A 24,067-nucleotide genomic window follows, 5' to 3' on the forward strand; every position below is an offset into this window, starting at 1 on the left:
AAGGTAACTGAACTCTCCTGGGAGAATTTGTGGCACAATAGGCTGCAGCTCCTTTCAAAATGGATTCGTTTTGTTTATTTATTTTAAAGTCCACTGATCATCACAAAAAAAAAAACATGGCAAATGCAACTAAAGAGAAGAGAGTCCAACCAAGACCTAAGAACCCAGAGCTACGAGTAGATGTGAGCCTGTGTTGCACAGCACAGGTGCATGCACAGGACGAGACGACACATGCGCGCTGCAGGCAGGCGTGTGGCGAGAGGTGGGTTCCTTTATGTTAACCGCTGAACAATGACAGCATTGAGCAGGTTGGCTTCCTTCAAGGTTTGGTTCTCATCAGTCAGCTCTTTATTTGGGAAGGTGGTCATGAGGACGAAACTGGTGGCAGCCATTGCTGGCCGAGCATCTACTATGAAGAGCCGGATGTCACGGATCCTGTCCAAAGGCATCAAACACATAAGGGTGATCCTGTTACTGAACATCCTGTAAAAGCGCACGGCAACAGCCTAAATTCACCCTTTCCAGAGCATGCAACCCTGCAACCGCTGCACTTGCTTTTCAGCTAACAGTAGAGGCCACAGCCAGACAATTCTGATTTAACCTACTCCTCCACAGGCTCCCATTTAGTGAAATGACCAAGCTGCTTTATAGGTTAAAGACTTTCTGCTAAATGTTCTTTTACACTGCCCAAGTGCAACAGTTGCGTTGTCAGGCGGCTATTTGAAGTGGAGGGCTTCTGAACCCTTCAAGGTGAACAGATTAACAAATGGCTTGACACTAGCTGCTATAAGTGGCCGAGCTCATCACACACAGCATAATCTAGATGATCTAAACTCCCAAGACCAGCCGCAGCAGCAACACTGGATCTATTTCCTGCACCCAATCATAGAAGAAGGTTTTTGTAGCTTTTTGCATGATTCTTGATTCTCTTATAGAAACTGGAGGAACGAGTATAAACAAATGTCCATGCTCCCTGAGATCAGGTAGGTGAAGAAGACTTCAGGAGACAAGTCTAACGGAGCAACAGGGTATAAAAGCCAGCTTTGTTCATCCAAGGGAACTGAACTGCACTAAGAGCACCCCTTGGTGCTCTATTCAGCCCAGTAGAAAAGTCTGAACTGAGAATCAGAATAACTGAACCAAGTTCCTAATTATCTGACAGTTTCTAAAGCCCTTAGAAAGGATTCAGGTTTTTTACAGGTGACATTAAGGAAAGTTATGCTGATAATACTGAAGCTCCCAGGTGCAGTATCACTGACTATAATCCATCACTATTTGGAAAGCAAATCCTATCCTTCCAAAAGTTAATGACTGCCTTAAAACCCCATAATAGTTTTATTCCTGTTCACCTATACAGAAGGACTCCCAGAGCTCCCTTTAGCAGGCCAGGCAGGGTTTTAACATCTGCTCCATCTGTGCACAGTTTGCAGTGTCATTTAGGCCTCCCCTGTTAGTAACCTGTGTTTCCTGTTGTGTTTGTACCTGTGACTGTGGTTAAACTTCTGGACCAGTCTCCCACCGTCAGCGAGCCGGATTTGGATGTTGGTGATTGGCTCCGACTCATCAATAGCGATGGCAGAACTGGCTTTGGCTTCATTCTCTGCCTGCTGGGCTGGCGAGCTGGTGCCCATCACCTGGGGCACAGTGCTGAGAACAGCGAGACACAAGGCGAGCTGTTAAAAACCAAACAATTCACCTGACTGCAGGGTGCCAGGAGTCAGGCAGCGAGCTTATTGCCTACTGGGCCCAGCTGCCAGGGTTCCTAGTCAAGCGACACCAATGCCAGTTCAAAGTGAGAATTTGGGAGTCAGCTAGTCAGCAGGACCTTGTCTAGAACTTCACCTCTACCACCTCCTCTATGGCACCACACCAGGGGTCTTCACACACCCACAGGAACAGGGGCAGCGTAACTTGGAAGCACATGACATACCACGGTGGTTCCAAACTAGGGATCCGCCTCCTGCCACAGAAAGACTGAGCCATCTCACAGTACACACCACTAAGCCACATTCCCTCTCTTAGAGGAACACCTCACATAGCATAGGCACTGCATGCCTTTTCTTCAGAAAGATCAATCAAAAGGCTCAACCTAGCAAAACTCTTGAGTGACTGTCTCACATCAAACACAGAGCAAGCCAGCGCTGTCTTCTCACCTGCCCAGCTTCTGTCCTTCTCCAGTAAAAGCTTTGAAGACACTTTTAGGTTTCACATACTCCTCGTCACGGTGATCTTCCATATCCAGGTTCACTTGTCCACCCCGTGCTAACCTGCGCAGCTCTGCCGGGACTTCCCTGCAAAGAGAGCGTCCTAAAGCAGCTGCCTGAAGACGCAAGTCAGGAAAGTGCAGAGAAAAAGTGCCAGCCACAGAGCTCTGGAATTTCAGGAATCACAGTGAGCTCTTGCTTAAATAACAAGGCAGATGCACACATCCCCACTAACAGGCACAAATTACAGATTACTTTTCCCTGGCCCTCACCTGGAGTGACATGACGCATTAGAAATTCTCAGCCCAAATATGAAAGTCTGTTTGTTTGCTTCGAACTCTTAAGGCCCCATACAAACCAAGGTCATTTCCCATTTATCTGAAGTAAATATTCAAGTCTGCCCTCCCACAGCTTCCATATTAAGAATCTAGCTCTTACAAGAAAGCACAGGTGAAATGTGCCATTGATTCGGCATCCTGAATTCCAAACACGCTTGTTTCAGAAAACAGCTGTTATTTCTCTCCCCTCTTGCTACATACCCTCTGCGGATATCATCAAGAAACTGGGCATTGGATGGATCCTGGTAGCTCCTCAGTTCTCCGCTGTCCAGACTGAATCCACTCTTCCAGAGCTTCAGTACGACATGCACCTGCAGCAGCCCCAAACAAAAGTCAGCCTCACTGAAGCATCTCAGTAGAACAATAACCAGACACAAAGTGAAAAGTTCCTGACTGGCAGAGGAATTTCAAGCTGCACAAGACATTCCAGCAAGGTTCCTCCGGGCTGAGGGAAAAACCAAAAGCACTGGCTATGTAATGGTCGTGCATCAAGTCCTAGGAGGTGGCACCACAGACCCCTTTTTGATAAATATGGTTGAAGAGCCAAGAGTGTGCTAGGCAAGAAGCCTAAACCAAGCTTCCACCAAGGCCTAGACGGGTATTTGTTCACAAACCAAGCATGAGAGGATATTGCCTTGATGCTGTTGGCTCCACACCTCTCCAGTGGATAAAGAAGAGTTAATCGCCCAGTGCTCTTTGCACACTATTTTTCACAGTCTGCACTTCTAAGGAACACTCATTCTTCAAGTTCATCAGAAAACTGCTTACCCGAGACCCAAGCGTCTACTATTCTCTAATCAGAAATCCCTCAAGAAGCAGGATTTACCATACTTCTGCCCTCTTGAATTTCTATCAAGCTTTATAACTCTCTGGGCTCACAAGCTGTGTAGCTATAGCAGAGAAGTCCCTCAGGTGACATCTACAAAACAGAACAGAGATACTCACATCCTGAGCAGAGTTCTGCCTCCTCTCTCCTGCCACATACGCAGACTCCTCCTCTGGAGTAGCCCCGAGGCGATACCCTCCCCCTGCGAAAGGCTGCAAGAGACAGGGGCAGGCAAAGAGGTTATAGAATGACACAAACCCAAGACAGCTCACTTCCCTTTCCCCAACAAGTTACGGATGAACAGGGGGACTTCGTGGCATCAGCAACATCTATTGTCCTGCAGGCACAGCAACCAGCTTGAACAAGTTAATAATTAAGCCACAAGAAAGTGGGTTTTCTTGCCACTGTGACACACTACTTGGAGCTGCACTAAGAGAGGAGCCCAGACTTAGCTGTCCTTTTAAGATAATTCCAGGACTCCACAGTACCGAACAGCTGTCAGGGTGGGAGCCTTAACTGAAACGGGGAACAGAGAAGAACTCATCACTCCTCACTTTAGGCTTGCTAGTCTCGCCACCGCTCTTGGCCGTCCGATCAACCGCCACTGCACCATGCTCCTTCGCTCCTTTGAACAGATCCTCCACCAGCTCGTTGGGACTCTTCTTCCTTGGAGGACCAACGATCTGCTGTCCACTCCTCTCTGAGCCGCCTGCATAAAACCTAACAGAGAGCACACAGCTTCTGGGTAAGACTGGACTGCTGCTTCTCCAGGAGACGCATGTGACAGGACCCAGTAGTTTTATATCAGGATTCAGTTCATTTTTGTACAGCTTGGATCTACAAATATTATCAACTACCAGTGGATCTCCTACTGTAGCTACTTCTAAGCTCCTGTACTACAGAAATTTTCTTTTCATGTCAGTTATTGTAAAATTATCCATTGATCAATAGTAATAAAGTGATAACAACTCTCTCAGACCTAGCAAGAGAAACAGTCTAGACTGACAAGGCTCTGTTTCAAATGCTAGTACCAGCTGTATTACCAAGCTCAGCAAGACTTCCAGCAAGTCTCTGACTTATCAGATGGAAGAAGATGGGCAAAATCTAACGGGTATTTTGGGGGAAGGCACACATTCATGCCACACAGAGATCACCACACACAGGACGGATCTGAACTGGAAGCAATTAATCCAGTCAGCGAAGTGCAATTAAGCACTTCTGGAAGATTGGGTTTATTAGCTTCCAGCTGGCTTGTAACACTTACAGAGCAAGCTCATGTCTGTTTGCAGAAGACCACGCAGTCCACCTAGGTGGAGCCACCTTATGATACATCAACTCCATGCAATTTACCTTGCTTATTGACCTTAAGGGTATTTAACTACTTATGGCTGACATCGTAGATGACTTTCTTGCTGGTATGCCATGTTCCCATTGGAAAGGGGACCTACATTCTTCTTTTTACCTCCAGGCTCCATTACTTTACCATTAAGCAGCTCTTCAAAAAAAAAAACCTAAACCAAAAACCCCAAGCAGAAAAAAAAAGAACCACCCCAAAACCCCAAGAAGAAAAAAACCCAATCCCTGCATTATTCCCACATTTCCATTCTTTACGGACACAAATGATGATTTGGGTTTTTTCCTTTCCTTAGCCAAGGGCTTCCACATCCTACCTCAGGCTTTCTCTCAACAGCACAATTCAGTGATGAAAACTGGTGCTTGTACAGCCATGTCGGCATGTGCTTGTGCACAGACTTTGCACTGACCAACCTTTCCACGCCAAACCCAAGATTTTTCACTACCAGAATTATGTATTGACATATATCTGCTTTTTAAAAACACGTGTACACAAGTGGTAGCCCATCACAAAAAGGCAGGGATACACACACAGGTTTGAAGTCTTTAACTGAAAACTTACCGCTGTCCCTCCTCCTCTTCATCATCATCCTCCTGCGCATGAACAAGGTCTCTAAACGATGTTACTCTATGGTCACTGCAAAAGTCAACCAGAGAAGTATGTCAGCCTCATGACACATTTCAACCACATAAACAAAACCTCCTGAACACAGCAGTTAGGTTGACCCTGTTCTACTTTTAAGGACCAAGTCATTACTCTATGAAATGACAGGTCAGCACTGGTGTAACTGTGCTGGTTTTGGCTGAGAAAGGGGTTAATTCTCCTCCCCGTGGGGGTCGGCTACCTTTCCAGCTTCCCGCGCTCTGCCGCGTGGCGGGGGGGGGCTGGGAGGGGCAGGGCCGTGGTGGGGGCGGCTGACCCCGACTGGCCAATGGCAGGTTCATGCCATACCATGTGACACCATGACCAGTATATTAAGGTGGGGGGGCAGTTGCGGCTCGGAAGCGGTGCGGCGTCGGGTCGGCGAGCGGCTGCGGCACGGGCGGTTTGTTTCAGCGGTTCGTTCCCCCTCTCCCCCCCCTTCCCCCCTCCCCCAGGGCTTTGCCCCTCTCATTGTTCTCCTTTACATTGCATTTCTGTTGTTGTTTCCTTTAATTTTAATTATTAAACTGTTCTTATCCCAACCCACGAGCGTTACCCTTCTGATTCTCTCCCCCATCTACCGGTGGGGGAGTGAGCGAGCGACTGTGTGGGGCTGAGCTGCCGGCTAAACCACGACAGTAACCAAGAGGTGAACCAAGCTCTTAGACCTCTCTGCCAACCACACCAACAGAAAACAGCAGCAGGTGCACTGACGGAGGCTCAGGCGCTGGCTGCAGACACATCAAGTCGTGAGTCTTCAGTCACCTTCCTCGCTCACGTACTAGATTTTGTTGCCTCTTTCAAAGAGCTGCCACTTCCGAACCTGGCCAAGCACACATTTCTCTTCCAGGCCCCATGACAGTCCAGCCTCCACATCCTTCCCCTCTCACTGTTTCTGCTGAGGCTGTTAACTGTGATCCAACCTGCAACAGGGTTCTTCTGCAATATGGATTTTACTCACCCAAGCCTGAACTGAGAGCACTTTTCCTTCAGGGTATAGTTAGTAATTCCTTCTCTTTAAAACTGGACAGTATTTCACTACAGCACAGGGATTTGGCAAGGCAAAATTAACTTCTTTGTGTAAAATGCTCGATTTGATCAGATCAGGTGTCACACAAAATTAGAAAATGTTTTTCCTGTGGAGATACAATCTACTCAAATGAAAGCATCACCAACCAATTCCTCAGGAAAAACTTGATTTGTCTTTTGAGGTTAGAAGACAATGAGGCAAGTTGTCCTAACTGATCTTTGGATTGGTTGTGCAATAACATCTGCGCTTGCAATGCTGATGTTTTCACAATTTCTAGAGAGCCATACGAGGCGAAACAGATTGAAATGCAGAACTATTTCTCCTGAAAATTAATCTACATCAATGCTTTAAAGACAGTTTGCATTTTTACATAGTTTTCACTGTCAGGTTTAGAAGCAACTGATAAACAGAACAGCCCAAGCTGAAGCTCCCTCCTCACCTGGCTGCAGTGCCTCTGGTTATAGAGCTGGGCGTCGGCTGGGGAAGAGTCAGAATGTCCTCATCGCCCCCGTCCTCATAGAAACTGGCAAGCGCAATCTGGAAAGAAGCACGGCAGGAGCTTTTCAGGATGAGAGCAAACATTCCAGAACAATAGAAAAAAAACTCACAAAAATAACACAGCTGAAGCTTCCATCATGTCGGACCTCGTAAGGCACATCAACACTAAGGACACATCATGTAATTTCTCCCTTTGGAGGTCCTAGCAAGGACGAGGCTTTGCCAACTTCTAATGTCTGGCTCTGTTATGGTAGGACATTCACCACTACAGGTGTGTCAGAGCAACTTCCCTGACTGGAGGCCCTTATTCTGCAATATTTCCACAGGGGTTATGCTAAAATTACTCTTCTGAAACAGCCACTTTTGCAACATCCATGAGTAGACTCAGAGTTTAACACAGGCAAATCGTTTGGGGTGGATAAGAGACAGGAGAGGGTCAGAGTGGTGGACGATCTCCCCCTTAATTTGGGGGTACTGGGACTGCTGCTGACAGCGTGGGCAGCAGAGCACTAACAACCACGCCAGCATTCAAAGAAAACCTACGCAAACCCGGCAAAACTCAAACCCCTCCGCTTCCTCCCCCCGCGCTGGAAGTTAGTTATGTTCAAATTAACGAAAGAACCAGGAGGGGCTTCGGCAGCAACCGTCCCACGGACCCGCGGCGGGCCGGGACTAGGGAGCGGCCGCCGGGAGAGGCCTGAGCTCGCAAGAGACCAAGGTGCCGGCCCGGCGCTCCCGCCGCCGCCACCGCGACGGCCTCCAAGGCCGCGGTCCCCGCCCGGCGCTGGCCTCGGCCTCGCCCCCGCCGCCGAGACCACCCCTCAGCAGGCCAAGCCGGCGACGGGGAGGGCGGAGAGAGCGGGGTGGCGGCGACGGGGCTACCTGGAGGTCCCAGCCGGCGGACTCCAGGAAGAAGCGCGCTCGCTCCTCCTCAACGCCGGTCACGGCCACGAACTCCCTCAGCGCCTCCTCCCTGTCCGCCATCTTGCCGCGGTGCAGCGCCCAAACACCGCCGGGGCCCGCGCCAGCCCCGCCCCGCCCCGTGTGCGCCGCCGAATCCCGCCGGGCAGAAACGCGACGAGAGACATGCAGAGCCCGGCCCCGCGCACAGCGGCCCCTGGCGGCTCGGCGGTGTCATGCGCCGCGCCACGGCCGCGGTGTGCAGCGCCCAGCACCGGGACGCTTCCGCCCAACCCCGCGGCGGGCTTGCAGCGCCGCCGCTGCCCGGCTGCCCCCCGCTCCCCACGCTACGGGGGGACATTGAGGTGCTGGAGCGTGTCCAGAGGGAGCTGGGGCAGGGTCTGGAGAACAAGTCTGATGAGGAGAGGCTGGGGGAGCTGGGGGGGTTTAGCCTGGAGAAGAGGAGGCTGAGGGGAGACATTATCGCTCTCTGCAAGTACCTGAAAGGAGGGTGTAGTGGGGTGGGGGTTGGTCTCTTCTCCCAAGTAACAAGCGATAGGACGAGAGGAAATGGCCTCAAGTTGCATTGGGGAGGTTTCGATTGGATGTTAGGAAAAATATCTTCACTGCAAGAGCGGTCAGGCACTGGAACAGGCTGCCCAGAGAGGTGGTGGAGTCACCATCCCTGGGGGTGTTCAGAAAACATGTAGACATGGCACTTCAGGGCATGGTTTAGGAGGCCATGGTGGTGTTGGTTGATGGTTGGACTTGATCTTAGAGGTCTTTTCCAGCCTTAATGATTCTATGGTTCTATTCTATGATTCTATGACACGTCCTGCTCCCTCTTCTGGCAGAGCCTTGTTTGCCCGGAGCCACATGTGCACCAGTGCCATGGCAGTGCAGCCAGGGGTGCCACGGGAAGGTGGACTGCAGTGGGGTCAGTGCCCCGGGCAGGGGTGAGAGCCCAGGAACAGCAGTGAATAGCAGCCAGGGCATCCCCTGGATCCCGGCACATTTATTTTGAGGTATACATGACAAAGCTAGTGGTGGCGGAGCCCTGGGACCTCCTCCCAACACCGTGACCCGAAGAACCAAGGGCTGACACGAGCAGGGTGGGACGTTATCCCCAGCATTTCAGTCCTCATGCCCTCCCACGCTTGAAGAGGAAGATGAGGAGGCCACCAAAGAGACCCTTCTCCAGCAGGATGACAATCCAAAAGACAAGGCTGGCGAGGAGGTTAAGACCTGTGGTGGGGCAGGGGACGTGAGTGGCCAGGGCTTGAGAACAGGCATCCCACAGCCCCCTGCCACCATGGGGACCCAGCAGCTCTCACAGACAGTTACCTGGTGGGGACATATTGCTCAGTCCCTCCCTGGTTGGGTCAGTGATCCACAGAGTAGCCATCTCACTGACGGTGTCCTGGGCATCGTGCACCACCCGGCAGGTGAACACAGACCCGTTTTTCTCCTCCGTTGCATTGACCTCCACTGGGCCTGAACTCAGCTCAAACAAGCTCTGGGGAGTCTCCACCGGCTGGAGGATCTTCTCCACCTTCATTTCCATCCTGTTTTCCAGCCAGGTGATGTCCACATCTTTCGGGTAAAACTCCTTCACGTGGCAGGTGAAGTTCACGGTCTTGTTCACCTCAACGGGGCTTGGTGGGTCAGCGACCACACGGACACTGGGAGGGACTGGGAAGAGAAGCAGCTCCTGGTGCCTGGCATCCCCCGGCTATGCTGCCCGCAGGGTGCCCTGTCCCCTCCCCAGGACCCACAGCCCCACAGGAGCTGGGCACCCCAAGCACTGGTCACCACCCAGCCCTCACCTCGCAGGGCTTCTCTGAGCTCGTAAATCCCCCTCAGCGGGGCCGTCAGCGTGGGGTGCTGCACCTCGCAGACAACCTGTGAGCGGACGTCGTCCTTCCGCAGCGTGATCGTCACGGTGCTGGACATTTCGTAGGAGGGTTTCGTCTGCCCAGGGGTGATGTGGGGCTGCTGAGCTGAGACTGGGGCCTCATCCTTGAGCCATCTCACACTGATGTCTTGGGGGAAGAACCCTCCGGCTGCGCAGGTGACGGACACCGATTGCCCTGGCCTCGCTCTGCGGCTGGGCCCGGACACAACCGGGTGGGTGGGTTTGGCTGCAGGGAGAAGCGTGGGGTCTTCAGACCAGACACTGCCAACCCCACCCGGCTCCAGGGCTGCAGGGAGCGGGGTTTCCCACAGGGACATAGATGTACCCGGGGACAGCCCACAGGATCCTCTGCTGGAGCTGCTCCCTGAGCCCCTTCCCCATCCCCACTCGCCCCGAATGGAGCCCACCGGGCTGGGCTGGGCCGGGCTGTGCCAGGGGCTGTTCCCAGCAGAGCTGGTTCCCACCGGGAGCTGCTCTGGGAGCCCCACTCACCTTGCACGGACACCTCTGTGCCCTTTTCAGGTCGAAGCACCTCATCACCACGTACCAATTTGCGGAACATCACACAGTAATAGGTGCCGGTGTCCTCAAGGCGAACATCCCTGATGAGGATGCTGAAGTCCGTGTTGGAGTCACTCACCACCCTTGTCACACGGGGGAAGGAGCCCTTCTGATCATAGACTGTCTTGTTCCCACTGCCCCAGCCCTTCAGCCACGCCACGGGAGCAGCGTAACTGCTGTTGGATACGGTGCAGGTGAGGCTGAGTGTCTCCCCCACTGTCACCACCACCTTGTCCTGGGGCTGGTGCACCTCAGAGTCCTGACCTGCCTGGGCATCCGCACCTGGGTACAGCAACAGAAGGGTAGGGGCTGACAAGGGGCTTCAGAGCCAGGGCACAGCACGGGGCATTGCCAGGCCCCCAGCCCTGAGCCCACAGTAAGGGACAGAGAGACGTCTCTGTCCCTTGACGCTGGGGTAGCCAGAACTGCTGGTGACTGTGGGATGGGGAGGGCTCGGTATCCCTGGAAGTGCTGGAGTAAAACAAACGCTTTGGCTGGGGGTAAAAGCAAAGCTGGAAGGGAGGCAGTGAGAGAAGAGCCCCAGACACCTGCAGAGACGAGAGGATTGCAATGCCATCGGGGTGGGGGAGCATGACATGGGAAAGGCACTGGGGCTGTGCAGGACCCCCACTCACCTGGGGCTCTCCAGAGCAGGAGCAGCATCAGGCAGACGAGAGGCAGCGCTTGCATCTCTGGAATCATGGTGACTCCCATGTCCCACTCCCTGACAGCTCAGCTCGGCTTGGCTAGCTTGCCTGAGCTTGGCTCAGCTTGACTCAACTCAGCAGGGTGCTGGGCTCTCTCCCAGTCAAAGGGGAAGGAAGAGGCTCACCGCTGGCCAAGTTCCTCCAGGGACCCCTTGCACAAGTCCCAGCCAGTTCCCACAGTGTTGATGCCATCTTGCATCACGAGGTGGGTCCTTGCCAGCAACGTCAGTCCCACTCTCCCCGTGGGAGAGCCATGGCCACCAGCACCGGGCAGCAAGAGAGAGGAGCCCCGACCTGGCACGCTCCCCATGCGTGGCCAGCCCACAGCTCGGCACCCCTGGCCATTGTGGGGGCACCCAGCCCTTACCAGCAGGATCGGGGCATGGGCTGGCATCCCCGGTGGGCCTCAGGTGCAGAGCTCACTCGGGGCTTCACTGGAGCCCGCCTGCAGCAAGCACTGGGGCCGGCTTCCCAAACCGGGCAGGGGGACAGAGCCACGGAATAATGCTCTTTGGGGAATTATTACTGGGGGTGAAACTATTGAGTTTGAAATTATTGAGGCTAAAGTTATATCCACATTTTATAAAAGTTGTCTTCAAGATTGGAATGCAGTTGGCATGCTGGAAATGGGTTCAGTGATTGTCCCCTAAGCAACTGCACCTGCACTTTTAGATGTTAGGAACACCGGGGGAGCTCAGCGTCCTAATCTAAGGGAGATAACTGGAGAAGGGAGTGAAGCGAAGGCTTCTTGGCCAAACTCGTCCATAAATCACTGCAGATCCGGGGGCTGGATGGAACCATGGAACAGTGCCTGGACCAGCGCAGTAACATCATGCCCTGTGCGTGAACTTTGCTCATTATAACCTCATTATAATACTAAAATACACACCTCCATCCCAAAGTTACCTGCCTGCAAGGTATGACCACCCCTCACTGAGCATGCACTCTGAATTTCTCTTAGTCTATACCTTTAAATCAAAGTGAGAAATTTCTACACCAATCAATAACGAAAGTATGTATGACTAGAGTCACTAAGCTCCACCTAAACATAAAAGAGTATAAAAATGACCCCAAGAGAGAGGGATGTTAGGGGAGATACCATCGCAGGCTATGGGGATCAGTCGATGGGCTGGACCTGTCTTCTCCCCCATAGGGATGCCTACTGGGCAAGACTGGAACGCTTGGTTATACCGAGTGATTCCCCCGGGAAATTTAGAGAACAAGCTTGTTAATTTGTGTTTTGTGTTTTAGCACTTTATACTTGCCCGTGCTTTGCAGGCAGCGCATTTATCACCGGCAATCCGATAAGAACCTGTATTTCTGTTGCTTCAATAAACCGGACGATTAGTGAATCTGGCCGGGAAGCGTTACTGGGCCGACGGCACCAGCAGCGATGGTCCTGTTAGCGAATCCCTCGCGGACTGACAGTGCTGCGTTGGGATCACTCAGAATCTAAGCCCCGCCAACCCAGCCCCTCCGACATGCGAGCACCAGCTGGATTGCAAGGCGCTTTATTTTCTGCCAAATTTCTTCACCTATTAACGCAACGCGGGGTGAAGCCCGGCCGAGCTCTCGGCCGGCCCCGCCGCCGACCCCCGCCGCCCCGGGCCAGGCACCCAAAGCGTTAACAGCCCGCGCCGCTGCCTTCCATTTCCTGCGCAGCTTCTCCTTTTCCTTCTCCCGGAGCCGGCGCCCGAACTTTGGGCAGTGCCGATGGCTTGGCGTGCCGCTGCGGCGGCTCACCTCCTGCTCGGGCAGCTCAGCCTCCTCCCGCTGCGGCTCTCGGGTGAGTCGGGAGCGGGGCGGCGGCGGCAGCCCCCCGCCAGCTCTCCCGCCTCCCTGCCCCTGCTGCCCGGGGGGGGGGGCGGCGGGCGACGGCCCGGCCGCCGCAGCAGATCGCTACCGCGAGCGGATCGGCAAAGCTGAAGCCCGGACGGGGGGTGGGGGTGGGGGGGGACTTTCCTCCTCCGACCCTCGTTTTTGGGCTGTGCGGGGATGGCGGGGGCCAGGCGGGCGGGTGTGCGGCGCCGCGCCCTGCTGAGCTGGTGCCGAAGGTAGCAGGGGGCTTTGGGCAAGAGGGGTTTGGGGGCTGCACACAGTCCCGGGCTGTGAACCCTGCTCCTCGCAGAGGCCCAGTAACACTGGCTCGTGTTGTACAGTGCTGCACGTTAACGTTTAACAGCACTCAAGAGTTTTTCCTTGTGTGAATTCCCCTTGGCTCCTTCCGTACCTTTCTAGACTCTGTACACATGCAGCACCTACTGTTAAAAACACAACGACAGGGGATGTAATTTTGTCCCTTGTTCATTCTGAACCTGGATTCCACTGCTTCCAGTGCCTGCAGTTTTCTCTGCCATATGCAGGGGTATTTCTCAGCTGAGCTGCTGCAAACTTGGAGGAAGCTGGGGTTACTCTGCCTGTGCGGTTGGAGTGAGTGGAGCAAGCCCTCGCCTCACTCCATCGCTTAGCCCCTACCCTTCTGTTGCTGTACCCAGGTGCGGATGCCCAGGCAGGTCAGGACTCTGAGGTGCACCAGCCCCAGGACAAGGTGGTGGTGACAGTGGGGGAGACACTCAACCTCACCTGCACTGTGTCCTACAGCAGTTACCCTTCTAGCGTGGTGTGGCTGAAGGGCTGGGGCAGTGGGAACAAGACAGTCTATGATCAGAAGGGCTCCTTCCCCCGTGTGACAAGGGTGGTGAGTGACTCCAACACGGACTTCAGCATCCTCATCAGGGATGTTCGCCCTGAGGACACCGGCACCTATTACTGTGTGAAGATCCGCAAATTGGTACATGGTGATGAGGTGTTTCAATGTGGGAAAGGCACGGTGGTGTCCCTGCGCGGTGAGTGCAGCCCAATGGGACACTGATCCCGGGGACCCCATCCCACAGCCCCTGCCCTGCCCATGGTGGGGTCCCTCACTGCCCCCCCACCCACCACCCTCTCCCCACTCTGCCTTCTGTCTCCACAGGTTCAGCCCTGGTTCCCAGCATGGCGGCTGCAGCTGTAGTGCTCTGCTTCCTCCTCGGCCTCTTCATCACCCTTTACATGTACAAGAGGAAGCACAGAGGCAAGGCAGAGAGACAGTGCCTGGCCAGGCCGGCGGCCATGGACAGCTTCTCACCCGTCCCTCTGCTGTGCTCTGCAGGGAGCCCTGGCACCCCCAGGTTTGTACCCACCACCTCTTCCTTTTGCAGCAAGGTGAGCGAAACACCTTACACACCTGCCTTATCCTGGTTTCCTCTCTCTCTGGAGCAGTAGTTTTCCCCAGAAAAGGTCCCTTACTCACAGGTGCATTGCTGCGCTGCATTGCTTCTTTCTGTGTTTCATGGAAGTGTGTGGTGAGGAGCACCCAGTGTTGGGAGCTCCCTGCAGCCCCTCACTGTGGTGTCTGAGCCAGGCCCAGGTGCACAGACAGCACGTTGTTCCTCTCCTCTGCCTTCAGCGTGGGCCTTGTGTAAATTTGGAGGGGAATTGAGGGCTGTGCTGGGTGGGTTGGGGAGGGGACCTGGCTTCCTTTAGCTCTAATGGCCATCCTTCACCTCCAGCAGCACAGTTCTGGATGCAGGGACCTCACATCTGCCCAGCCAGGTAAGGATGAGCTGTGAATATGGGGAAGAGCATCCCGTGCTGATGTCCCAGCTTACAGGGACTCTGCAAGGCTCTGGGGCCAGGGTAGGCATTGGGTGAGCAGCAGCTGCCTGCACACAGTCTCAGCATGCTCTGCACCGTGGTGTGGGGCCATTTGTGCAGCCATGGCACTGCCATCCTGGCTTGAACCTGCCATTAGGGTTATTTTTTCAAGATTTTTCTTGTGACAGTATTCACCGTTTGTGTGCACTTCTGCAGCAAAGCAGCAAGGAGGACAATGATGTCCACTATGCCGATCTCCAGCCACTGCCCGTGGCCCCGCAGCACAGCAGGAGCCCCAGCGCAGCCTGCTCTGAGTATGCCAGCATCAGGGTCACTGCCAAGTGACGTGTGGCGCAGAAGTCTGCAAGGCCAAAGAACCCGTTTTGGGTGAGGAAGCAGGGACATTTCTGTAGGGCACAATAAAGAAGTGGTTCTGTTTGCATGGCACACCCTGGTTCAAGCTCGACACACTGTGCTCGGAGCTGGCAAAGCTCCCTAATTCATTCCCATCTCACCAGTGGTGTTGGGTGAGGCTCAGGGCCAGACCCACCATGCCGGGGCTTGGCAGCAGCTCTCCCAGGACCCAGAAGCCATCTCAAATACAGGATGAGACCATGAGGCTGAGCACCTCTGCCTTGTGCAAGCTGGTTTGCACTGATTACACCAGGAGGACTTCATGCACACCTCTCCACCAGCATGGGACACCACCAGCACTTTCCTGGCTCAGCAGGTCCATAATTTCTGTTATCTTGTCACTGCACCAAGCCCATCCTCATAAAAGCCATCCTCATAAACAGCTGTGCCATCCAGTCCTGCTGTGTTCGGAGCAAGAGCAATAGTGCCGGTCCCATGGGGTCCTGGGAGACCTGTGGCCTCCACAGGCTCATGTCAGCTCACCCTGTGCTGTTGCTGGGCTCGTGCTGAGCCCCATGGGCAGCTGCAGCCTCCTACCCTGCTCCCGAGCAGCTTCCCCAGGCAGGGTGGCTGCCTGGCTCCCACCAAACCTGTGTCTTCTGACCACCCTTAGGGCAGTTCTGCAGCTCTCAGGACAGCCCTTGGTGCCACTTTGCTGCAGCTCAGGGGCCAAGGCCCAGCCCTCGCCTGTCTTTCTATGCCCTCCCAAAGAGGAGGCCAGTATTTGGGAACAGGGTTTATGATGCTGTGGTGAAATCAGGGCAGCTGGCACCAGCCAGCCCTTCCACCCTTCTCCCTGATCCGTGCACATCTGCTGCTCCGGCCCCAGCCAGTCCATGCATATCTGCTCCATGCACGTCTGCTTTGTGCACATCTGCTCCATGCACATCTCCTGCTCCATGCACGTGTGCTCAGTGCCCACCTCCGAGGGGAGCAGGCCGGGAGCTGAGGACGGAGCGTGGCGGTGGCAGGAAGCCGCAGAGCGTGCGTTCCACACCAGGCACCACTGCAGCACCTGAGCGCACGCCAGCACGATGGGTGCAGATGCACCCACCCATGGCAGCAGGTGCTCCCACAGCACTATGTGCTACCACAAGCAAACACCCCCCTTCACAGGCATGGGCTAAGGGCAAAACATGCTTTTCAGGCAGAGGAAGCTGCTGTTTCTGCTGCTGCTGCCTGTGACCTTGAAAGCTGCTCCAATTGCTGGTTTCCAACTTTATCTGCTTTTCACTGTGAAATCAAAAAAGAGAAGCGAAACAAGACACTGTGAAATAGCAGCGTGTGTGTACCCAGGGGAGCCTTGTCTGTCGGCAGAGATCCTCCTGGGGAAAGAATTGTTATAGGGGGAGGGGGGAGAGGACCCAGTACTGAAATTCATTTGTATGACTGAATAAGCACCTCCTGCTCCAGGGGATGTGACCTGGGGACAGTTTTGGGTCATTTCTTTCTTGGGGACAGCTTGGGGGCATTCAGCCCCCTGTGAGCGTGGTGGCAGGGGGTAGTGTGCCAGGGCAGGTGTCCATCACTGCCACCCGCAGCACCTGGCCCCAGCCTGGCCCCCTCTGCAGCAGTGAGGGGCTGTGGCATGGGGTGCTGGGGTGAAGCCTTGGGCAGTGCTGGGTCCTGGGCAGAGCCACAGCTGCACCAGGCAGTGGCTCATTTCCTGGCTGTGGCAGCAGCTGTTCTAAGCAGGACACAGGGTTTGCCCACCCTCCGCACAGGGACGACACTGAAGCTTGCGGAAAGCTCATGTCAGGATTGTGAGCAGGACTGTAAAATACGTGGGTGAGATGGAAACCGGGATAGACCTTGCAGTGAGGGGAAATGAAATTCAAGGGGATTTAGGACTTTAGAAGCACTGGCCTGGAGCAGGAAATCCAGTTTGATGCAAACATATGCAAAGCAGCAAGAAGAAGAGCACTGTGGAGTGCTCTGTACCTAGGAAAGGGCCCAGGTTTGCGGCTTACTGCCCAGGGGAGGATTTGGTTGTTATTATAGGAAAATCCTTTAAGCTACCGGCCTGGGGTGTGCTGGCAGTGAAAGCACAAACAAGCGCCCGAGCACGGACAGAAGGTAGGAGCGCGCTGGGGAGCACCTTGCTTGGGGGGGCAGCACCTCACGCCAGGGGCAGCATCAGGTGATGTGGGAACTGGGGTTTCACTGCTCATCCGCAGTGGTTTCCTGGTGCTGCTGGGTGTCACGTCCCACCGAGTCGCCCGCTGGGTGCTTGAGTGAGAAATGCACGCACTTGTGCTGGGTCGAGAGCTGCAATGGCTGGGGCGCGCACGGCACGATGCCAGGGCTGGTACCCACTGTGCTCCTCCTGCCCACAGCTGGGGCCAAGCAAAGGCAACTTCGCTGCAGTGCAGAGCAGAGGCAGCGGCTGGACAGCCAGTGGGGAGAGGCTCGGCGTCCCAGTCAGGGTGGGGACATGTCAGCTCCAGCTGGGGTTTGGGCTGTGTCCCAGCGCCAGACCCTGTGCACGGACACGCCAGGGAGGTGGCGAGCAGTGGCAAGGGTGCAGTGGAGTGGATGAAGCCGTGGCAGTGTGTCCTGGCAAACAGGCCTGGCAGTGGCCCCTACCGTGGTGAGAAGCTACCTGCACGTGGGTGCTGTGGGAGGGTTTAGCTGGGCTTTTCCTCCCCATGGTGTGTAAGCCCGGTGCTGGGACCTTGTGGGATGGCAAAGCCAACCAAAAGGGCTGGGGAGAAGCTGAGCTGCACTGCGCCGAGGTGGGAGCCCTTGTGAACCTCCGTCCTAGGGAGAGGAAGAAGGCAGGAGCTGGGGAAGAGCCAGGGGGTGCTCAGGGATTGCTCCGGCATCTGCTCCGCTCCTGGCCCCGGGAGGTGGGAAATGGCTCCTGGAGGTGCCAACACAAGAGAGCTGGCAGGGCCTGCCAGGGCACTGGTGCATGCCATGCCATGTTGTGTTGTGTCATGCTGTGCCATGGCAGGGAGCCAATGTGGAAGGCACGGGCTGTGCAAAGACCCAGCAGGGAGCATGAGCCTCCAATGGAAAACATGGAATAATAGGGAGCAATTAGTCCTGAGAGCATGATGGATGGGGCTAGCCCTGCCAGCAAGGGGAGGGGGAGAAATGATTTAATTAACACTGAGGGAGACCATCGTCTCAGCTAGCACCTGGGGCTGGCTGAAGCAGGAGGATGGTGTCCTGGGTGACAGGAGAGGGCTGGCAGTGCTCGCAGGGGGGGCAGGACAAAGCTGAGCTTGTGCTGGAGCCAGGGGTGAGCAAGGAGAAAAGGGGAGAGACGGTGATAAACGCCTCATGCCCTGTCCTGGGATGCTTCATGGTGAGAAGCAGAGACCCCACACACCAGCAGTGCCTGTCACAGTGATGGGTGCCCAGAGGCTATTGCGTCTCCCAGGAGCCAGCATTGCTCCAGCTTGTCCCCTGACAGGGCAGTGGCTCCAGCCAAGGCCATGGTTTCTGGCTGTCTCTGTCCAAGATGCCCTTGTGCTCCTGCGCTGTCCCCATCCCTGTCCTTGCTACTGTGAGACCGGGATGGCCACAAGCCCATCCTCAGGGTGGCTGCTTCCTTTGCACATCAGCATTAGACAAACAGCCATGGGTCCAAGAGAATCCGATGCCACAGGGGCCCCACAGGGCCCCCGTGATGCCACAGACACCCAGTGATGACATGGGGACCCCATGATGCTATGGGGACCCTGTGATCCCATGGGGACCCCATGATGCTATAGGTATGCTGTGCCAGGACACCAATGGGGAGCAGCACGAGGAGCTGGAGGAACAGCTGGTGCGCTTTGAGGGTGTTGGAAAGGACGAGAGGGTCTCAGGGACACTTTGAATGTCCCCAGGAAATGTCATGTGGTCTGCAGCTGCTGGCTGCCCCGGGCTGGACTTCTGCCAGGAGAAGGAACTGGAGGGAGAAGCCCTGCGATGCTGCACGGCCAGACCCTGCTCACACCAATTTCAAACCTGCCAGCTCACCCATTTGTAGCTCCCCGGTTCTCAGGCTTTTCCTTGGAAAGAAAGGAACGAAGCTGAAGTAAAACGGTGACATGATTTATGCTGTTTCTGATTTATTTCATGTCTTACTTATTGAAACTTATTCTCCTGTTTCATTGTTATTGTGGATTTTTATTAAAGGGGATAAACAGGTCTGGGATTTGGGGTTGTCATAGGAACTGTTTCGGTGCCACAGCCTCACTGCCAGCCTCATCCTCCCACTGGTTTCCTGATGTAGTGAGGGCTTTCACCAGCACAGCAGAGACTTCTCCAGCCCCCCCAAGCACAGCCTGGCCCTGCGGCCATGGGGAAGTGAACTAGGACCCTCAGGCTGCAGTCCAGGGCTTTAAGCTGAGGAGAGGTGGAGGTGCTTGGAGGATGCTGCTTGTCCATGTGGATTCACTGGTGTCTAATAGGAGGTTGTGCTATTGCAGCGATTGCTATTGGGAACCTCTCTGCCCAACCTGGAATAATTTTCATTAAATCCCTGGAGCTGAGGGGGCATGGGGCAGATTGGGGGATGCCCTCCAGCCATTCCCCATCTCTTCTATTGCAGACAGTGAAAATGAATGTGTCAAACACATTTGAAAGGAAATCCTTTGTGCCCAGCACTCCTTTGGCCCATGTGGTCCTTCACCACAGGATGTCATGGAGGCCAAGACTCTGGCAATGATTAAAGAGGGATTTCCAGGACCATGGGACTGACCGGAACGTCCGGTTCTTAAAAAAGACTCACTTCGTGCTTTAGGTGTTTGATGGGACATTGCTCAGGGACAATCACCCTCCAGAGCTGGCACAGGGAGAGTGGATCCAGCTGCAGCAGCTGGTCCTGCCAGTGCCTAAGACTGGGTCCCAGGGCAGGCAGGAGGGGTATCCTGCCTGCATTGGGGATGCCTGGGGCTCTTCATGTTGGATCAACTGTTGGTGGCACATTGGAGTGGTCTTGGTCCCCCTAGCATCCACATGTGCATCATGCCCAGAGTGAGCTGTACACAATCATGGGGATTATGTCCAGGTGGGTTATGTCCAGGGAAAAGAGCCAGGGGCTGCTGCTCAGGATGGGGAAACCTTCTGGGGGGCTCCCCCTCCCAAGGGTAGCACAGGGCATCCCTGTCAGCCGGCAAGGGCAGGATGCTGCGGGGGTCCCTGGTGCTCCCTGCTCCTCCCGGCATGGAGCAACCTTAAAGCTTGTCTGTGCTTGGCGGCAGCCCTGGCGCTGGCAGGGCCCGAACCTGGCACAAGTGTCCCTCTGAAGAGAAGTGCAGGGAAGGGAAAAAATATTTAGAGAGGCAGGAGAAGGGGGAAAGCAGGCGCTGTGGGACAGAGCGACGGAGGAGGCTGAAAGCGCGCTCTCAGTAGGCTTTTGTTCGCCCTGGACATGCCCAATGGTGCTGCCAGCATGGAGGGGCTGTGCCGGCGCCGGTGGCTCCCAGTGCGGTGCAGCCAGGCGAGCCCAGTGCTCCAGCAGCCTGCCTGGCGCCTCAACTCGGCAATGTGCCCTTTAGCAGGATGTGGCCCCTGCAGAGCTTTCGGCAGGGAGCTCCATCGCCCCGGCTGGGCTCAGCCCCTCGCTGCCAGCTGCGGGGTGGGCAGTGTGGCGGGATCAACAATGCGCTCACTAAAATAATTGCTTCTGACAGATCCATGTCTTCCACAAGGTTCAGGCTTAATTTTATAATGGTATCGGTAACTATGGCAACGTGTAAAAATAACATATCCCTTAGCCCAGCAAATTCTCCATAAACAGCTCCTGTCTCAAGGAGCTGAGGGAAGCCCCGGCCAGGCGGGCAGCAGCAGGCCCCTGTCCACAGCACTGCCATGGCCGGCTGCCTGTGCCTGGGTTAGTGTTTGGGTTAGGATTCACACGATGACTAATTAGGAGTGTTAACTACTTACGCCTTGGGATGATGATTTCATTTGCTAATCCTTCAGGCTAGGCAGAGCTCGCAGCAGCTAATTGGGTGGATATCATTAATCCTGGCGGTCAGGAGCTGCTGTTAAAGGGCTGCAGTGCAACAAAGGCTGGAGCGTCCCTTGTGCGCGTTGCAGGGCAGATGCTTTGCTGCTGGCTCTCAGGGTTCCCTCCTGGCACCCAAGACCCAGCACAGAGCTGGCAGCCGCTGGGGGCTGTGCACAGTTGACACCCTGCAGCACCACTGGGCCAACAGTCCCATTCACACCTGGAGCCTCGTCCCAGAGCTGTAGCTGCTGCACGTGCATGCACACGTGCACGCACATGTACATGTGTGTATGTGCACGCATATGCAAATGCATGCACATGCAGAACAGGTTTCCCACATGCATTAATTCCCCCTCAGCAGACATCAGCTGGTGCCGACGTGTGCCTCAGCTCAGATACCTCTGCTCACCACTGCTAGTAGATGATCCCAGGCAATATTTTCTAAACCTGTTAGACATCCCACAGACCCTCTAAATCCATGATCCCCCTCCATGGCCCCAGCAGTTCTCTGGCCCCTGGCCCCGCTACCTGGCCCTGCGCCATGCCAGCCCCGCCAGCCTTGAGGCTTCACCTCCGGGGTAGGATGGCAGCATTTCACAGCTCTGATTTGCAGCTCCTTATCCAGGCCAGGCCAGACCCTTGGGACTGATGCAGTCACCAGGAGCATGGGTGGATCCTGCAGAGCGAGAATCAATCCTTGTGTTTTTTATTGCCTTCAGCTTCAAAATAAAAACCCAAAAGACAAAACAATACAAACCCCTTGCAGAAGCATTTTCCTCGAGCCCCCCAGCAGCAGGACAAGCATGGCCCCAGGCCTGCAGAGCTGGGAGTGCTGGATCAGGCAGCAATGGATGTACCTGGTCTCAACAGGGCCAAAGCAAACAGCCCCATGCTCCAGCATGTGGCTGCCGAGCTGCAAGGCTGCTGTGGGGACAGTGCAGGGATAGCTACCGCAAGGACCACCCGGTGTCAGGGCTGGGGACAGCACTGGAAGTGCTGGAGGATGGTCAAGACAGCAGCAACCCCACTCCAGGGCTGGATCTGGCCATTTTGGGGGGGTACATCCCCCCTGAATCCCAGTCACCATGCAATTGCCATTTCCACTGCAATGTGTTAGATCAGCACTTTCACAAAAAACCTCAGTAAAAGCCCTTGCTGCCAGCCACACCGTTTCCTCTTGGCACCCTCATTAATAATGCTCTGTAAAGGGTGATGTGGGGTTATACAGGGTCTCCTGCAGCCCATGTGCCCCGACTCAGCTCTCCACTGGGGCATCTCCCCAGCTCCAGAGGTGTGAGCACCTGGCGCCAAGGTCCAACAGCACAAATCCACCCGCCAAGCCTGGGCTTCAAAGTCCCACAACTGTCCTGGTGCCTCCAGTGAGAGCTTTGATGAGCAGGAAGTGATGGGCTGAGATAGCTTAACATGATAAATCCCCCCGCGTTAGCATTTTTATTTTCATCTGCAGCTGCTCCGGGACTTTATCAGGCAGCACAGCCTGCAATGAGTTACAGCAGCCGTGCCTGGGAGTGCGCTGAGCATTATCTGCTATTGCAGCATTGGATGTGCTTTCATGATAACAATTTGCAATCAACAAAGAACTTTGAGAGAATGCAGAAAAATAAAAGCAGAAGAAAACTGAGATGATATCACTCCTTCCTCGGCCAGGCTCCTCATCCCACCATGGTCCTAGTGGTACCACCAAGGGGAAACAAGGTCTTCTCTAAAATTGCTCCATGGGGATATAGGCTCAAAGGCACCCGCTGTTTCCACACACATCCCCACAGCCTGCACCCCGTCTTCCCACTTGCAGCACCCTGGAAGCTCTCACCCTCCAGACTGTCCTGCACTGTCCCTGGCTGGCCCCAGACATGGGCATGGCACTGGCAGCCCCCAGGTTAAGACCGGGGGGCAGCTGGAGGAAGATGCACTGCATCCAATGTGGGGAACTGCCAGCAGCTCTGGCAGGGACCTGGTCCGTTGGGGAGAGCCACAGCTGCAGGGGCTCCAGAGGGCAAAGTAAATATGTTTGGCATCAGCGTGACAAGGCCTCCCATTAGCCCCCAGCACATAAATTTGGCCGGGGGCTGGGGGAGTTGCATGTGTGTTGTGGGGATATGGGTACTGGCACTGCCACAACCCCACAGGTCAGCGTGGGGCAGAGCATCCCCCTCCAGAGCGGGGATGGAGGCTTCAGCTCAAACAGCTCCCAGGAGTCCATCAATGATTAACACCTAGCTCTGAAATGTCCCCTGCACAGCTGGAGCACCCTGCCTGCCCTCCCCTCCCTGCCACTTTCTCCTCCACTGCACTGCTGATTCTGGGGCTGAGCATCCCTTCCATGCCCAGCCTGGGGTGAGGAAGGGCCCCAGGGCAGGCCCTGCTCAGGTGCTACCATGGCACCAGGGCTGCCTGCAGCTCTGGAGCCCACAAGAGCTGGGGTGAGCCCTGGCTGTGCCCCTCAGTCAGTGTGGATATCCCCACAGCCCCTGAGCTTTGCAACCACTGGCACAAGGGGTACAGAATTGCAGCCACCCCGCGCCTCCCAGTGAGCTGCTCTGGGTGGGAGCTGCCTCATGCCCCAGTCCCCATCCCTGTGCTGTGGACCCAGGAGGCTGCAGCATGGGACTGCTTGGGCTTTGATCACCTGCTGCACCCACAGCCAGTGAACAAATCCTCCTCCAGAGCAAAGGGCAGGATCCTGCCTGCTAAGAAAGGTCATCACAGCTCTCCAAGTGCTTATGGCAGCTAACCGGGCAGCAAGCGCCAGCCCTGCCAGGGCCTGTTCTTCCGAGCCACCCCCCACAGCCAGGTTTTCTCAGTGTATCAGCAGTTTCACCCTAAACCCCCTGTCCGTCTGTCCATTGCCTCCAGGTCAGCTGGCTGCTTCCAGGCCAGGCACAGGATATAAACCACCTTTCCTGCTCTGACACAGCTGGGAGGAATTCCCCAGTCAGAAGCGTGTGGGGCTGCGTTAAGGAAGCCTGGCTGAGTTACCCGCAGGGTGCTGCTGCTGCGTGGGAGCAGCCCACAAGCGTTGCATGGCCCAGGGATGGGCAAGCCACGGTGCAGATATGGTCTGTGCTGCAGCC

General features: G+C 55.2%; 3 protein-coding genes across 3 annotated transcripts in view; 1 reads left to right on the top strand and 2 right to left on the bottom strand.

Moving 5' to 3' along the window:
- Positions 1-49: 49 nt before the first annotated feature.
- Positions 50-7,934, bottom strand: NSFL1C (NSFL1 cofactor). The gene is made up of 9 exons (XM_075109091.1): positions 7,775-7,934; positions 6,834-6,931; positions 5,284-5,358; positions 3,923-4,088; positions 3,488-3,580; positions 2,744-2,853; positions 2,154-2,291; positions 1,483-1,647; positions 50-435 (listed from the first exon to the last, which is right to left on the bottom strand). Exons 1-9 carry the CDS (start codon positions 7,874-7,876, stop codon positions 273-275), a joined length of 1,110 nt encoding a protein of 369 aa, XP_074965192.1. The 5' UTR covers positions 7,877-7,934; the 3' UTR covers positions 50-272.
- An 853-nt stretch (positions 7,935-8,787) lies between these two features.
- On the bottom strand, positions 8,788-11,066 carry LOC142063927 (tyrosine-protein phosphatase non-receptor type substrate 1-like). The gene is made up of 5 exons (XM_075108342.1): positions 10,904-11,066; positions 10,200-10,550; positions 9,619-9,933; positions 9,137-9,484; positions 8,788-9,037 (listed from the first exon to the last, which is right to left on the bottom strand). Exons 1-5 carry the CDS (start codon positions 10,980-10,982, stop codon positions 8,934-8,936), a joined length of 1,197 nt encoding a protein of 398 aa, XP_074964443.1. The 5' UTR covers positions 10,983-11,066; the 3' UTR covers positions 8,788-8,933.
- Positions 11,067-11,373: 307 nt separating this feature from the next.
- Positions 11,374-24,067, top strand: part of LOC142063926 (tyrosine-protein phosphatase non-receptor type substrate 1-like) — a 29,918-nt gene continuing 17,224 nt past the window's right edge. The window contains exon 1 of the mRNA XM_075108341.1: positions 11,374-12,761. Coding sequence (XP_074964442.1) covers positions 12,689-12,761 — 73 coding nt within the window. The 5' untranslated portion in view covers positions 11,374-12,688. The remainder of the gene's footprint in view (positions 12,762-24,067) is intronic.

This window comes from Phalacrocorax aristotelis, chromosome 13 (genome assembly GCF_949628215.1).
Source record: "Phalacrocorax aristotelis chromosome 13, bGulAri2.1, whole genome shotgun sequence".
NCBI lineage: Eukaryota > Metazoa > Chordata > Aves > Suliformes > Phalacrocoracidae > Phalacrocorax > Phalacrocorax aristotelis.

Bases quoted from the DNA above. Each gene is read 5' to 3' on its own strand.
- NSFL1C (XM_075109091.1), bottom strand. From the start codon at position 7,876: ATGGCGGACAGGGAGGAGGCGCTGAGGGAGTTCGTGGCCGTGACCGGC. The intron at 3,581-3,922 runs GTGAGGAGTGAT...TGTCTCTTGCAG, and splicing joins GCGAGACTAGCAAGCCTAAA to CCTTTCGCAGGGGGAGGGTA. The intron at 2,854-3,487 runs GTGAGTATCTCT...GGGCTGCTGCAG, and splicing joins GGCAGAACTCTGCTCAGGAT to GTGCATGTCGTACTGAAGCT.
- LOC142063927 (XM_075108342.1), bottom strand. From the start codon at position 10,982: ATGGGAGTCACCATGATTCCAGAGATGCAAGCGCTGCCTCTCGTCTGC. The intron at 10,551-10,903 runs GTGAGTGGGGGT...TGCTGTACCCAG, and splicing joins CCTGCTCTGGAGAGCCCCAG to GTGCGGATGCCCAGGCAGGT. The intron at 9,934-10,199 runs GTGAGTGGGGCT...TTCTCCCTGCAG, and splicing joins CACAGAGGTGTCCGTGCAAG to CCAAACCCACCCACCCGGTT.